At 40.7% G+C, this 16,985-nt stretch overlaps 1 protein-coding gene across 24 annotated transcripts in view; it reads right to left on the bottom strand.

Moving 5' to 3' along the window:
* LOC139260048 (poly(rC)-binding protein 3) overlaps positions 1-16,985 on the bottom strand; it is a 305,580-nt gene that overhangs the window by 27,679 nt on the left and 260,916 nt on the right. For 8 of the 24 annotated variants that reach the window (XM_070876158.1, XM_070876141.1, XM_070876143.1 and 5 more), the window contains 4 exons: positions 15,354-15,497; positions 11,572-11,613; positions 7,839-8,007; positions 1,444-1,496 (listed from right to left, as the gene is read on the bottom strand). In XM_070876158.1, the coding sequence (XP_070732259.1) occupies positions 1,444-1,496; positions 7,839-8,007; positions 11,572-11,613; positions 15,354-15,497 (408 nt within the window). Of the gene's footprint in view, positions 1-1,443; positions 1,497-7,335; positions 7,415-7,838; positions 8,008-11,571; positions 11,614-15,353; positions 15,498-16,985 lie in introns of all 24 variants that reach the window. The other 16 variants (XM_070876162.1, XM_070876148.1, XM_070876150.1 and 13 more) reach the window with 8 other exon arrangements.

Genomic DNA, 16,985 nt, shown 5'->3' with positions numbered 1-16,985 from the left:
GAGTCGGGATAAATGGTTCATTCTCTGGTTGGCAACCAGTAACTAGTGGGTTGCCGCAGGGATCTGTTGTGTATGTAAACCTGTAATTACCATGTCTAACCACCAGAGGGCTTATCCCCTGGAATCCCAAGGGATCCCACAATAAACCTTGGGAGCACCTGTATATAAGGCCTCACAGGCTGGAGAGGCACCCTGAGATCTGAAATAAAGGACTATAGTCACACTTACTTTGTGCTAGCAGTATCTAGTCTGACTCTTCATTCAAGACATAACAGGATCAGTGCTGGGACCCCAACTATTTACAATCTATATTAACGACTTGGAAGAAGAGATTGAGTGTAACGTAGCCAAGTTTGCTGACGATACAAAGATGGGAGGAAAAGAAATGTGTGAGGAGGACAGAAAAAAATCTGTAAAAGGACATAGACAGAACTAAGTGAGTGGGCAAAAATTTGGCAGATAATGTTGGAAAGAGTGAGGTCATGCACTTTGGCAGAAAAAAATCAAAGAGCAAGTTATTATTTAAATGGAGAAAGATTGCAAAGTGCTGCAGTACAGCGGGACGTGGGGGTACTTGTGCATGAAACACACAAGGATAGTATGCAGGTACAGCAAGTGTTCAGGAAGGCCAATGGAATCTTGGCCTTTATTGCAAAGGGGATGGAGTATAAAAGCAGGGAAGTCTTACTACAGCTATACAAGGTATTGGTGAGGCCACACCTGGAATACTGCATGCAGTTTTGGTTTCCATATTTACGAAAGGATGTACTTGCTTTGGAGGCAGTTTGGAGAAGGTTCACTAGGTTGATTCCGGGGATGAGGGGGTTGACTTATGAGGAAAGGTTGAGTAGGTTGGGCCTCTACTAATTGGAATTCAGAAGAATGAGAGGTGATCTTATCGAAACATATAAGATTGTGAGGGGGTTTGACAAGGTGGATGCAGAGAGGATGTTTCCACTGATGGGGGGAGACTAGAACTAGCGGGCACGATCTTAGAATAAGGGACCGCCCATGTAAAACAGAGACGGGGAGAAATTTCTTCTCTGAGGGTTGCAAATCTGTGGAATTCACTGCCTCAGAGAGCTGTGGAAGCTGGGACATTGAATAAATTTAAGACAGAAATAGACAGTTTATGAAACGAAAAGGGGATAAGGGGTTATGGGGAGCGGGCGGGGAAGTGGAGCTGAGTCCATGATCAAATCCGCCATGATCTTACTGAATGGCGGAGCAGGCTCGAGGAGCTGTATGGCTACTCCTGTTCCTATTGCTTATGTTCTTATAGAGGAAAGAAAACACAGATAGAGGACAGACAGAGAGAGAGAACTCAGATAGAGTATACAGAGAGAACATAGATAAAGAATAAGGGGAGAGAGAACACAGATAGAGGATAGAGGGAGAACAGGAATTTCAAAATAGTGCCTTTACCCAAAGGAAGTCACTTACATCATTGGGAATGGTGAGTTCATGAGTACTGGCTGGGGGATTGGCATCCAAACCTATGAAAATATGAGGAACAAGTGATTAGTAATGGAATACAGATGTGCAACATCATAGAAACATAGAAATTAGGTGTAGGAGCAGGCCATTCTGCCCTTCGAGCCTGCACCGCCATTCAATAAGATCATGGCTGATCATTTTCAACCTCAGTATCCTCTTCCTGCTTTCTCTCCATACCCCTTGATCCCTTTGGCCGTAAGGGCCATATCTAACTCCCTCTTGAATATATCTAACGAACTGGCATCAACAACTCTCTGCGATAGGGAATTCCACAGGTTAACCACTCTCTGAGTGAAGAAGTTTCTCCTCATCTCGGTCCTAAATGGCCTACCCCTTATTCTTAAATTGTGACCCCTGGTTTGGAATTCCCCAATAACGGGAACATTCTTCCTGCCTCTAAACTGTCCAATCCCGTCAGAATTATATATGTTTCTGTGAGATCCCCTCTCATTCTTCTAAACGCCAGTGGATACAAGCCCAGTTGATCCAGTCTCTCCTCATATGTCAGTCCTGCAATCCCGGGAATCAGTCTGGTGCACCTTCGCTGCACTCCCTCAACAGCAAGAACGTCCTTCCTCAGATTAGGAGACCAAAACTGAACACAATATTCAAGGTGTGGCCTCACCAAGGCTCTGTACAACTGCAGTAAGACCTCCTGCTCCTATGCTCAAATCCTCTAGCTATGAAGGCCAACATGTTATTTTCCTTCTTCACCGCCTGCTGTACCTGCAAACCAATCTTCAATGACTGATGTACCATGACACCCAGGTCTCGTTGCACCTCCCCTTTTCCTAATCTGTCACCATTCAGATAATATTCTGTCTTCCTGTTTTTGCCATCAAAGTGGATAACCTCACATTTATCCACATTATACTGCATCTGCCATGCATTTGCCCACTCACCTAACCTATCCAAGTCACCCTGCAGCCTGTTAGCATCCTCCTCACAGCTCACACCGCCACCCAGCTTAGTTTCATCTGCAAACTTGGAGATATTACATTCAATTCCTTCATCTAAATCATTGATGTATATTGTAAATAGCTGGGGTCTTAGCACTGAACCCTGCGGCACCCCACTGGTCACTGCCTGCCATTCTGAAAAGGACCCATTTATTCCGACTCTCTGCTTCCTGTCTGCCAACCAGTTCTCTATCCACGTCAATACATTACCCCCAATACTATATGCTTTAATTTTGCACACTAATCTCTTGTGTGGGACCTTGTCAAAAGCCTTTTGAAAGTCCAAGTACACCACATCCACTGGTTCTCCCTTGTCCACTCTACTAGTTACATCCTCAAAAAATTCTAGAAGATTTGTCCAGCATGATTTCCCTTTCATAAATCTATGCTAACTTGGACCTGGTCACTGCTTTCCAAATGCGCTGCTATTTCATCTATTGATTCCAACATTTTCTCCAACACCGATGTCAGGCTAACCCCCCCCCCCCCCCGGTCTATAATTCCGTTTTCTCTCTCCCTCCTTTTTTTAAAAAAAAGTGGAGTTACATTAGCTACCCTCCAGTCCATAGGAACTAATCCAGAGTCTATAGAATGTTGGAAAATGACCACCAATGCATCCACTATTTCTAGGGACACTTCCTTAAGTACTCTGGGATGCAGACTATCAGGCCCTGGGGATCTATCAGCCTTCAGTCCCATCAATTTCCCTAACAAAATTTCCTGACTAATAAGGATTTCCTTCAGTTCCTCCTTTTCGCGAGACCCTTGGTCCCCTAGTACTTCCGGAAGGTTATTTGTGTCTTCCTTCATGAAGACAGAACCAAAGTATTTGTTCAATTGGTCTGCCATTTCTTTGTTTCCCATTATAAATTCACCTGATTCTGACTGCAAAGGACCTACGTTTGTCTTCACTAATCTTTTTCTCTTCACATATCTATAGAAGTTTTTGCAGTCAGTTTTTATGTTCCCAGCAAGCTTCCTCTCGTACTCTATTTTTCCCCTCCTAATTAAACCTTTCATCCTCCTCTGCTGAATTCTAAATTTCTCCCAGTCCTCAGGTTTGCTGCTTTTTCTGGCCAATTTATATGCTTCTTCCTTGGTTTTAACACTATCCCTAATTTCCTTTGTTAGCCACGGTTGAGCTACCTTCCTAGTTTTATTTTTACTCCAGACAGGGATGTACAATTGTTGAAGTTCATCCATGTAATCTATCAATGTCTGCCATTGCCTATCTACTGTCAACCCATTAAGTATCATTTTCCAGTCTATCCTAGCCAATTCACGTCTCATACCATCGAAGTTACCTTTCCTTAAGTTCAGGACCCTAGTCTCTGAATTAACACTGTCACTCTCCATCTTAATAAAGAATTCTACATATTTTGGTCACTCTTCCCCAGGGGGCTTCGCACAAGATTGCTAATTAGTCCTCTCTCATTACACAACACCCAAGTCTAGGATGGCCAGCTCTCTAGTTGGTTCCCCGACATATTGGTCTAGAAAGCCATCCCTAATAACTCCAGGAAATCCTCCTCCACCGCATTGCTACCAGTTTGGTTAGCCCAATCAATATGTAGATTAAAGTCACCCATGATAACTGCTGTACCTTTATTGCACGCATTCCTAATTTCTTGTTTGATGCCATCCTCAACCTCACTACTACTGTTTGGTGGTCTGTACACAACTCCCACTAGCTTTTTCTGCCCTTTGGTAGTCCGCAGCTCTACCCATACAGATTCTACATCATCCAAGCTAACGTCCTTTCTTACTATTGCGTTAATTTCCTCTGTAACCAGCAACGCTACCCCACCTCCTTTTCCCTTCCGTCTATCCTTCCTGAATGTTGAATACACCTGGATGTTGAGTTCCCAGCCTTGGTTACCCTGGAGCCATGTCTCCGTAATCCCAATTATATATACTCATTAATAGCTGCCTGCGCGGTTAATTCATCCACCTTATTACGAATACTCCTCGCATTGAGGCACAGAGCCTTCAGGCTTGTCTTTTTAACACTGTTTGTTCTTTTAGAATTTTGCTGTAATGTGGACCTTTTCCCTTTTTGCCTTGGGTTTCTCTGCCCTCCACTTTTATTATTCTCCTTTCTATCTTTTTCTTTTGCCCCCATTTTATTTCCCTCTGTCTTCCTGCATAGGTTCCCACCCCCCTGTTATATTAGTTTAACCCCTCCCCAACAGCACTAGCAAACACTCCCCCGAGGACATTGGCCCAGGTCCTGCCCAGCTGCAGACCATCCGGTTTGTACTGGTCCCGCCTCCCCCAGAACCGGTTCCAATGTCCCAGGAATTTGAATCCCTCCATCTTGCACCACTCCTCAAGCCACGTATTCATCTTGGCTATCCTGCTATTTCTACTCTGACTAGCATGCGGCACTGGTAGCAATCTTGAGATTACTATTTTTGAGGTCCTACTTTTTAAATTTAACTCCTAACTCCCTAAATTCAGCTTGTCGGACCTCATTCCACTTTTTACCTACATCGACAATGCAATCCTCTTGCCTTGCACATACGCATTCGAGGCTCAGTTCCACACAGTCAGATTTGTTCTTTATCACACATACATTGTCAAATTCATCTCTGACCAGTTTCTCACAACATGCAAACCAGATTCACATTTCATGATTTTCACAAAAATATTTACTGAAATGTCCGTCTCATTAGGGTTGCTTGCGTGGAAAGCAGTTGCATCAAAATTAACACTTTTGACATAAAAGGTTTCTTCTGATATAAAGGCCTCGAGATATTTAGTTCACTTCTTTGCAATATAGTCATGTCATGTGCCAAGACTGAATTTCATGGTGCTTGCATCCACCCAAACTCATTTTAGGGACGTGTTAAAAAAGGACTCTTAGAGCTTCAAAAAGATTGTTTTGAACTCAGAATACTGTTTAACATATTAAATAATGTTAAGTAATGCCTTGCTGTCCTATATGATCTAACTTGCTTCTGGGTATATTTCTTTCTCGATAAACAATTAGTAGTTGGGCAGAAGTATATGTTTATCCTTGTGTTTTTCAACTGATTGGAGAGATAAGGAATTTATAGTAGGAATCCTGCATTATTCCCAGTAAAAATGTAAACTGCTCGACTTCAAGTACACTACATGTATATGTTTTGGCTTATGAGAGGTGCAGACCTGCTTATAGAAGATGCCTTTTATGTTAAGCACACGCAAGGCGTGCTGGGAGAAACCCCAAATTGTCAAGTTATATTTTTTCCTATGTATTTTCTAGTTAATTAAAGTATAACAACTCAGAATTTAACTGACCAGTTCAAGTTGCACTATCACTATTTTTAATTTTGAACTATGTAGATTTTCATAGGACAGATGAGGCAGTCAGTCAGTGACAGACAGGATCTTAATGAGAAGGACTGATTATCCCAAGTGCTATCAAGTGCAATAGTCAATATTTATCTAGCTTCTGACTAGTGTGTCATCTACACATTAGCTTATTTAATATCAATCCGTTGTGGTCTTAATGGGTTTCTGATTAAGCTTTTAGATCAGATTCTACCTACATAACAGTTACTGCATTCAGAGTAATCCATTATACGATCATCACAAACAGTGCTAGAAGCAGAAACCATAATAGGCATTAAAAGGTATGTGGATAAATATTTGATACAGAAACATTTACAAGGGTATAAGGAAAGGGCAAGGTAATGGGACTATGATTAGCTCTTACAGACAATGGGTATAGGTGCAATTGGCTGAATGGCCTCCTTCTGTGCTATAAAATTCCATTGGAAAATCGAGATTAAATTATTAGATTAAGACACCAAACAGAAAGATGCAATGTATTTATTTTTTATGCAAAGTATTATTGAACATAAACTGCAGCATCCTGTATGATAATTTCCATATCCTACTAACTATATTTTGTTCCTTTGGAGACTGGAGTATGAAACCGGAGCAGGGAGAAGTGAAGGTGATATCTTCTTGCTGATTGCCGTTAGGATTGCAGTTTTCATTTTGCTTTTATAGTGTTCGATTACCAGTTGTAATGTTTCAAACCTCCATTAGAACTGTACATAAACTGGAAAATCTCATTTATGGGAAACTTAAATGAGCAAAGATCCTGGCTGTCAAAGTACAAACAAATCAGCCATTGTGTCTTTTCAATGTACTGCACTACCTTTCTGGCATCATTCTTGTTTTAGGAATACTGAGCAAAACATGTCGGACTCAGTCATTCTTATATTTTATTTGTCTGCTCTTTTGCACTGTATTAATATCAAACATGTAGAATTTGAAAGTCCTTTGCGGAAAATCATGAGAAATGTGTGTAGCTGCTTTACGCTATAGGTTGCAAATTACCTTTGGGTCACTTACACAGTTGTGAAGTGACCATCCAATTTTTGTTCGTAAATGCAGAAATTAAAAACTTTGCCGAATAGATGCTCAAAAATCTTTATGGAAAGCACTTTCCTACATTTCAAATGACTTGTTCAAACATGGAAACAACCATTACATGTTCTGCTATTTGGTACAAGTTTGTATACAACATGAAATGATTTTAACATTTATTTCAGAGTTGTTCAGCGCAGAGACTAAAAAGAGCAAAGACGCTGTTGGATTAATGATTTAACTTAAACTTTGAGAAACTGATCCACATCCAAACTACACATTCACTTCCTTTCACAGTCAAAAGTAAGTTATCAATAGAAGAATGATAGAAATGAATTAGGCCTTATCTTACAAGTTCATTAGTTAAAAAAGTTTAGATTCAACCCTGAAGCACTGATTATATATCCATTTCATTTTTTAAAAACTACGAGAGAGAGAGAGAGAGAGAGAGAGAGAGAGAGAGAGAGAAACAGAGGTGCCAAGAAAAGGAACTGAATAGGGCACTGTGGGTACGTACCAGGGAAACCAGGGGTGGTCTGCCCAAGGGGAGTAAAGGGGGTATGCTGCATAGCCAACTGATGAAGCTTGGTCAACTGCTGGGGGGTAGGAGGGGAAATTAGAACTAACTGATTACTTTACAATAACACAAACACTACTCTTAGAAACAAAAAAATAAAGTCAGTAAACAATGAACCATGCGGCAACATGGCAAACACTTAATTTGATGGAAAATAAGGTACTTTTTTTTAAATTGCAAATTATGTGCCTTGTGTCCCACCCTTAATGTCTCTCAATATCAATAGGATCTGGTCAGGAAGATTGGTGCTAGTCACTGCAAAATTTCTCCTGGCAGACAAGAGGAAGCAAACGTTCACCCTCAGCTCTGTGAGCCAGCCAGACAGTTGCAGAAGACTTTCTGAAAGTGGATGTTGGCAAGCCAGGTTTCATCTGGTGCCTTATCCAAAAGCTACCGATACCTACGTAACAGGAGAGTCAGCCTCTGTTGGGACTCAAACATACCCCAGGTTCCTGATTCTTCATTACAGTTTTTTATTTCCATTTTTCCTCTCAAGGACTCTGGTCTCCATGCAGGTTCCTTCAGCTGGGAGGATGGGTGAGTAAGCTGCGGACTTCTCCACAAGGTCGATGCCAGAGCCGCTTTGTACTCAGCCGACAAGAGGCACGCATCCTGTGGAGCAAGATGGCCAGTGTCAGAGTTGAGATGCTCCAGTAGCACGAGACTCCCTGCCTTGCTGTCTGACTGAGAACTGAAGGAACTCACTGCAACTGTAGCTGGAAGATTAGAGCATCCGATATTGTTGGCATCGAAGAAATTCATCACAAGTGTAGTTGCAGGATTTGAGTTTTAGGCAACATTGCGACTCAAACCCACGATGCAAGGAGCATTTTAACTGCTCAAATAAGGATAGGTTGCTTATTTTACCATGCAGCACTAAACTTTCAGGATCTAACTGCATGGTTAGAAGTTAACGTATCCCTTTTGTCTCAAGACCACCCATCAACAAACACAACAGTGCTGTTAGCATAGTATCATTTTTGTTACCAATAGAGTAACCAGAAGAGAAAGGAATGGAAACTGAAAATATATCAATTAACACTGAACCTGCAGAGGTTACGTGGTTCCTGACCCCACCCTTCTTAAACTAACGTGATAAAACATTCATTTTTAATGGGTTCATGATGCTTACTAGATCTTGTGATATCAATAGTATTGGATGTCTGAAATCTCACTTAGTATGCCTCATTGTGCTGAAGACATTCAATGTAAATATATATACCGATGGTTGTGGGGGGGGGGGGGGGTAGGAGGAGAGGGTAGGGGGAGGGGAGGTTGGGTAAAGATTAGAGTTACAAGCCAGTATTCCAACTAGGCAAGATTATCAGAACGTAATTTGAAGTACTATGTCACACTGACTTATTTTATAGCATTAGTTTCATATAAATATATAAATTTCAAGGCCTTTGCAGAATTTATAATGTCTCAAGTTTAATTTAGAAAAGCATGTATGCTTTAATTTCACTGTAGTTCCAAGCTTATTTAAGTGAAAGCTGTCAGTAGAAGTAGCAAGAAATCTTCCGACACAAATACCCGGTCATGCGACTTGCAGGAAGCTACAGGCAATAAAGCTGCAAAATCGATGAGGGGCTTGGAGGTACTTAGAGGATGTGTACATTCGGTTTTCTTCATGTTCTACAAGTGGGCATTTCTCCACCTTAGAACTGCATTGTGAAAAATCGAAGATAATATAGATTGAAACACCTGACAAGAGATTGGAATATCATATAGGCATTTAAAAGTCACTGCTTAAAAAATTACTGGAGTTGTGTGCTTCACATATTCTATTTACATGGAAGAAGGTTATAGTTGCATCCTTTCTAAGAAACGCTTTTGTTGTTTGAGATGTTGAAGCAATTCTTCACTCAACTGGAGTGACAGAGAACTAAGCCTATTCTTCAGCGTCCGCCACTGTGGCATATATGCCAAGAACTGCAGGTAAATGAAAAAGGCAGAAATTCAACCCACCAAGATGCAGAATAGTAATCCTCACAGGGCAATACAAATGCTACTCTGTTGAATTGTGTACTTTTAATTGGCAAGCTGTAGGTAGTATTAAACAATTCAACGACCGCCAGTGCCAATTAATGATCACATTTTAAGAAATTATCTGGCATCACATTTATGATATTTTTGTTTTTATTTACAGTGCTATTTCAGAGTTCCTTTTGATGGCACTCCTGACCTTGCAACAGTCACAGTTCTCAGCACCACCACCAGGCACTTTGCACAGCCCTCTTGTGCACTGCATAAGCTGATTAGAGAGCCAACATGGATTTGCAAAGGGTAGGTCATGTCTAATTGAATTTTTGAGGAAGTAACTACAAGTAGACAGAGGAATGTCTATGAATGTAATTTATATGGCCTTCCAGAAGGCATTCGATAAGGTTCCACACGAGAGACTGTTAGCTAAAATTGAAGCTCATGGAATTGAAGGCAAATTATTGACCTAGTTAGGTATTTGTGAGGCAGTAGAAAACAGAACGTAGGGATGATGGGTGTGTACCCAGAAGGATCTGGGCCTCAACGATTCACTATATTTATTAATGACTTAGACAACACAACAGATAGTCATATGTCCAAGTTTGCCAATGACAAAAAGATTGGTGGTATAGTAAGTAGTGTAGACGGAAACATAAAATTGCAAAGAAACATTGATAAAGTGAGTGAACAAAACTGTGGCAGATGGATTTCATCGCAGGCGGATCAAACAAGGTTAAATCCAATTAGTGGTAAAAAGCTAGGAACAGTGGAGGTCCAAAAAGATTTAGGGGGCCCATGTGCACAATCATTAAAATAATCAAAAGAGCTAATGGACTGTTAGCCTTTATAACTAGAGGACTAGAATATAAAGGGAGGAAGTTCTGCGACAGCTGTACAAAGCCCTAGTTAAACCACATGTGGAGTACTGTGCACAGGTCTGGGCACCGCACCTGAGAAAGGATATATTGGCCTTTGAAGGAGTGCAATACAGATTCATCAGAATGTTACCAGGCTCTAATGGTTACATTATAAGGAGAGATTACATAAACTAGCCTTGGAATATAGAAGGTCAAGGGGTGATTTAATTGAGGCTTTTAGGATTTTGAAAGGAATTGATAGGGTTGATGGAGAGAAACTTTTTCCACTGGTGGGGAATCTAAGACAAGGAGACATACCCTTAAAATCAGAGCCAGGCCAGTCAGGAGAAAAGTTAGGAAACACTTCTTCACTCAAAGGGTGGTAGAAGTATGGAACGCTCTACCACAAAAAGCAGTAGAAGCTAGCTCAATTAATAATTTTAACTCTGAGGTGGATAGATTTTTGTTAGACAAGGGTATATAAAGGACATGGAGCCAAGGTGGTTGGATGGAGTTCGATCAGCCATAGAATAGTGGAACGGGCTCAAGGGGCTGACCTACTCCTGTTGCTATGTCTCTACTTTTTGGAATAATTTCAATACAGAAGTTCATGTTCTGCAGGTGCATTACAATTCTGTCCCTAATTCAGTTATTTGTCCTGCAAATACTTCAAGTTATGACCTTTGAACCCCCGTTTCCCCCTTTGATGTTGAGCATAGTTTACCAGAATTTGGATACACAATAGTGTGCATTGTGCTACAAGACTGAATACCACCAAGTTATTGTAATAAAATCTAGTTCATGTTATTATTTATTTTGTGCAGGTTTAGCCGATCATTTTGTTGTTGTTGCTAGTGATAGTGTCACAGTGGACAGCAATGGAGGCTCTACTCTCATTCACGTCCATGATTAGGCTAGAAGTGATATTGATATATTTATTTTACTGGCAGATACAGAGTTACATAGTTGTAAATGAAATTCTTTCCAATAGAAAATGGCTACATAACTCTGTTCAAAAACATTTTTTATCCCTAGGGATGTGGAACACTAACTATAGAGTATCAGGTGTCACCTCAGTATTAATTTGATCCAACTATAATCACCAAGAGAGTGAGGCACTTATTTTCCATCAAATACTCTTGTAAACATTACAATATAACAAAGTGGTCAGTTAAAAACAGTTACTGGAGATCACAAATACATAGGCAACTATACAAGTGAAATCTTAACAGAACATTTCATTATTAATATTCGTTAATAGTAGTAATGTACATAATCATGCATTTTATTTTCCATTTGTGGTCATGATTAGGGTAGAAAATGGGGAAAAACTCACATCTGGGTGTGGAATGGCATACTGTCCCTGAATTGTATAGGCCTGTAAAAACGAAATGAAAAAAAAAAGAAAAAAATCTTCTTCAGAAGTTCCATGTCTGAGAAATCATTCACAATTAACACCACTGCAAGCACCCGACCTGTGTCTAATTTCTCTACTCTGGAATGCATGATGTCTCAGCAAAGGTTTTGGCCAATAAATTCAAAGAAAAACATGCAAAAACCATAGGATTTTACTGATAGGAATTTTGAGCTGGGAAAAGACAAAAAAAAAACAGGATGAAGTGACACCTGCAGACAATTCATTGTGCAGTACCCATTTCATTTTAGAAAACAACATTTCCTGTGACAGCTATAATCACACAATGTATCGGAGAGTGAACTGTTATTTGAAGATTGGATATTGGTGTTTGCCACTGGTATTTAATGGCAAGTTCCAGTTCGAATGATAACACACCAAAGCACTGCACATGTCTTGCAAACATCCATTCATCCCAGAGAAAGGACTCCCTGGTTAGTTTTCACCACCAATTTTCTACAAGACTGGCTTTGCCCTGCAACGAATATGCTTTGATAATATACAGATATATACATAAACATTCTAAAGACTGCACATGTCATTGAGACTATGTACTTGCTCTATTTGTATTAAATTCAATGTGTTTAAGAACGAATTGGGGATGGGGTGTGGAGTGTCACAGCAAAGTTTTGCAGTAATATGACTGAGGGTGCAATTATGTCACCACACTGCTAATCACAATTGTTGTTACTTTATTATTCAAACAAAGGCAAATATATGAAAATCATTTTGGACAGACATGTGTGCTGCAGGAGATGAAACAGCAGCTGTTGTGCAAAGTTGCTACAATAACAACCATGGTGCTGCAGCAGAACTTTCAGGGAAAGCTATTCGAAGAATAGTGAGTCTGTGCTAAAACACATAGGGGCCCAGAATTTGCAGTCATTTCGCCGTAGAAACTGACCGTAACTTCAGGATTTAGCGCATGTGTAGCCGAATGCTGAAATACTGCAGTTGTGGTCAGGCATTCACTGCTCCTCCACAAGCTGTGCTGTGACCGCTCCCACCCCCACTCCCCAACAGAACCGACAATCAGCGTAATCTATGAAATCAGGGAAACTGACGGAAACGTTGGTTCTTCCGCAGTAATTATGTTGTTAGTTCCCCACTGACAGTTGGACCCAAAGGGATTAGGTGTAACTGGGATTTTTACAGCCTATTCACTGCTAAACAAAGGTTAATGCCCTGAAAAACTAATTTTAATTTTGCTTCGCCACTGACTGCAAATTCCAGGCTCATAATATGGTGACTCTAATTTATTAACAATAAAACATGATCCTGTAAATCTTGGAAAATAGTGAATTGAATGACAATAGAGTAAAAAGCTCTGGATGCTCGCTGGGAGTGATATGGTACTCGTATTCTAAGATTACACAGTAACAAAAATAATAAGTAATTGTTCTTCTATGCCACTGATCAGTATAGTGCCTTTTTAAGCTATATAGGTAAACACTACTGGGTTTAGGCTGTAAATGGTTCCTGCACAAAGTATGAACAAGAATATTGAAAGCAGAGTAGTTTGAGTGTGCAGAAGATATTTGCATATAAACTCTGCTACTTGAGCATATGTAGCTGCTATAACAATAGTCTTTTTGGTTGAGATTTTCAATACTTTTCGGAAGGTATGCATTATGTAGATGAAAGCGTCTGTACCAATTCCTTAAAATATTAGTGTATCCTTGCCCTGATGCAGCACCATTGCTTTCTCCTACTTTCAGTATCTGTATTCGCTTGCACATAGTTTTTTAAATAATCTCATGTAGCATTTTAGAAAATCAAACATTGCACCTATCACATAATGTATGAATCATCTCCTAGGCTTACCTTGCGGATATGCTGCTTTGACTGCCATCTTTGGGAGAAAGGTAGGGGCTTTACACGGTCAGGTACAGAACTGAATAAAGACCATTGCTGTTCATCTGGGTGGTCCTGAAATGATCATGCTCTCTCTCATACCCCTCAATCACTTCATTTGGCAACTAACTATTCAGCTCCCTCTTCATTTAGCTGACACTATCTACCACTGCTTTCCTTGGCAGTCTGTTTCACACATATGTCTGTCCAACATGTCTTTTCTGATGAATGTGTGCGCTCTGGTTATAGCGCTCGTGTCTATGTCAATGTAATAGTGCTCACTTTACCAACATCCTTTAACGTGAAAGATCTATGCATGTATAATAGATGACAAAAGTAAAATGGAAGAAAAAGCAAAATAATTTAGCTTGGAAACTCATTGAACTGTGAAATTACACCCAAAGCAGTGAATGTTCTGAAGTAGACAATCTAGTATAAAAGAGTCTTAACTGAAGAGATCTGAAAAATAATTTACCACAAAGTGATCTTCAATTTGGGTACAATTACTTCCGTCAGGTTCACACACAAATATACTGTTCTCATACAGGCAAATTGTGTGGGCTGGGATACTAGGGCGGTATCATAACATCTGTCTTTCAGAGGTGTGCCTGGCCATCATTTCCCAAAATCTCTACTACAGATTCCCAGGATTTTTTCTTGCTGCAGACATCACTTGGTTGGTATCACATGCCCTTGAAACATTTTTTTTTAAGTGCATTTCAAACTACACTTTTGAGCAGGAGTTTACCAAAATCTTGCTTCTTGCAGACAGTGGCTTTTTAATGATTATCTATAGTTTAGCACTACCTTAAATATAGTTGATTATTTTCCATTTTGCTGAAAACTCTCTTCTCTGCCTCCCCATCTTTTTTCAGGATACACCATACCTTCCTCCCTAGCTGCAACGACAGACTGGAGAACTACTCCTAGATAGCTGCCTATGTAGCTCCATTAGAAGTGGAAAGATGCACAAAAGTAGCCCAAGTGACCAGCTCTTCATGTTTTCATGAAGCGACATTTGACTTCCACATTGTACCATGTGTGATAAAATGGCTGATAGTAAGTAAAAAACACCTGGGGAACTGTAGCCACAAACAAAAGTCTCACCACTTGGTGATACAGTATGCAAGAGCTGTAATGCTTTTCAGAAGCATCACAGAAGCCTGCTTACTCAACCTGTTGCGATGGGGAGACATACTGTCACTACTATATACAATTTAGATAATTTTTTTTTACTGTTAATACTGGTTAGCACAACGCTTTCGGATTCAGTCACAAAACTAGAAGTTTTATCGAATACTGACTACTGTGAAAACACTTACTTGCTATAGTAAGAAATATATTTTCCTAAATTCCCCTTTAGTTGGAGGGCAAAGCATTGCAGCCCCAGTCAGAAAATTCTCTGTTACTTAAACACGGACTAATGTTTAATTAAAACGTCTCAATAAATGCTTATTACTGAATAGTTGGAAACTCCCTAACTAGAATTTGCACCAGCCCTTCTACTATCCAGTTACGTGGTGAGAAATCATGAAGTGGGTATATGTCTAACACTGAATCAGTGGTTTAAACTAACAGTACTGAATGTCAATAAGTGAACTTTCTAAGATGATTTGAAAGTATGTGATAGTTACTCAGTACATAGATAATATCTTTGCTGAGACAAGCACGTCTGGGATGTTCTGGAGCTACTCAACAATACTGTCACACATACATGTATATACACTCAAGTGGGAGCATGGGCAGACAGACGCACATATGCACACAATCTTCTAAGCAGTTTCCGACACGGCTCGGTGGCCATTAGGATACAACATGCAAGTGAAGATGAGAAACCTGAATGCACTAACAGGCAGTGGCTGGTGCTGCAGTAAGAGGCTGAGGTTGGCTGCGGAGGCTGAGAGGGGATCTGCTCTTACCTGGCCACCTGCAAAAATGACGGGGGCAGAGGCGGGCTTTGGGCGGTAGGGGATGGTGGCACCTTTCGGTGGGGACTAGGAGGGACAGGGAAAGCATGTTAGAAACAGCATTAGAACAGGTTCATCTCTGAAAAAATAAAGGCAAATTCAATCACAAAACAGAGAAAATACACAATAATTACAAACATTTTTATAACTGCAGTACTCCTCATTAATCTAGAATTCATTGAATCAAGATATATGCATCACAAATTTATACTTGTAATTTAAAAAAACTGAGAATTTATGTTAGTCATATAGACTAAATTAAGATCAATATTCATTGCTGTTTGATGTTTTACTGTTTTTTTTCAAATGTATGCAGCAGAAAGTCATTCAACAATGTCAAACATCCTTCTTCCCCACTCTGTCCCACAAAAACATTTTTTGACAAAGCTATAATGTTCTAACTACTTCTATCTCACTCTGAAAATATATTTCAAAAGTAGGGAAAATTTGTGACATTACGTGGTGTTAATCCAAGAGCCTGGAATGAACAGGTCAAGCTTTAGACGCTACAGAAATGGAAGTGCGGTGCAGTTTCACATTTTAAAAAAGAATCATCTTGGCAAATGTAAAATTCCGACATAAAACGAGATAGGCACAGTCTCAACTTGATTCGTCGTGGCATGGGCTTACAAAGACTACCAATTGTTTGGCACTAACCAGCAAGGTCAAAGAGGCCATAAAGATAGCTGGTGTGTGAACAAGAGAAAGAAACTGCAAGAGTGGTAGAGGTGCTCTTCTGATAGTGAGGCAGAGGAGAGGGAGCTTTACTCTGTTTTTTTACACAATTGCTTGATGTGGTGACTGGGTGCAAAGATGTAAATATGTTTCATTCGCCAGCATGGATATCTCAGCTTTCTTCGGTCAAGAGTTTGCCAAAACATGTTTTTGTGTCTGTCGTGCGACAACTGCACATCATCATCATCATCATCATAGGCAGTCCCTCGGAATCAAGGAAGACTTGCTTCAACTCTTAGAATGAGACCCTAGGTGGCCGAACAGTCCAATTCGAGAGCCACAGTCCCTTTCACAGGTGGGACAGATAGTCGTTGAGGGAAAGGGTGGGTGGGACAGATTTGCCGCACGCTCTTTCCACTGCCTGCGCTTGATTTCTGCATGCTCTCGGCTATGAGACTAGAGGTGCTCGCTGCCCTCCCGGATGCTCTTCCTCCATTAGGGCGATCTTTGGCCAGGGACTCCCAGGTGTCAGTGGGGATATTGCACTTTTTCATGAAGCTTTGAGGGTGTCTCTGTAACGTTTCCTCTGCCTACCTTTGGCTTGTTTGCCATGAAGGAGTTCCGAGTTCAGCACTTGCTTTGGGAATCTTGTGTCTGGCATGCGAACGATGTGGCCTGCCCAGCGGAGTTGATCAAGTGTGGTCAGTGCTTCAATGCTGGGGATGTTGGCCCTCCAGTGGCGACTGGGCCTCTCCTCCTCGACAACGGCTGGATCGCTCCTTCACCACAAGTGACCTCCTCCTCAATGGCTATTGGATCCTCCTCTCCTACGACGGCAGT

This window comes from Pristiophorus japonicus, chromosome 3 (assembly GCF_044704955.1).
Source record: "Pristiophorus japonicus isolate sPriJap1 chromosome 3, sPriJap1.hap1, whole genome shotgun sequence".
NCBI classification, from domain to species: domain Eukaryota; kingdom Metazoa; phylum Chordata; class Chondrichthyes; family Pristiophoridae; genus Pristiophorus; species Pristiophorus japonicus.
The sequence above is the reverse complement of the archived record's forward strand: the minus strand, read 5'-3'. Positions and strand labels throughout refer to the sequence as shown.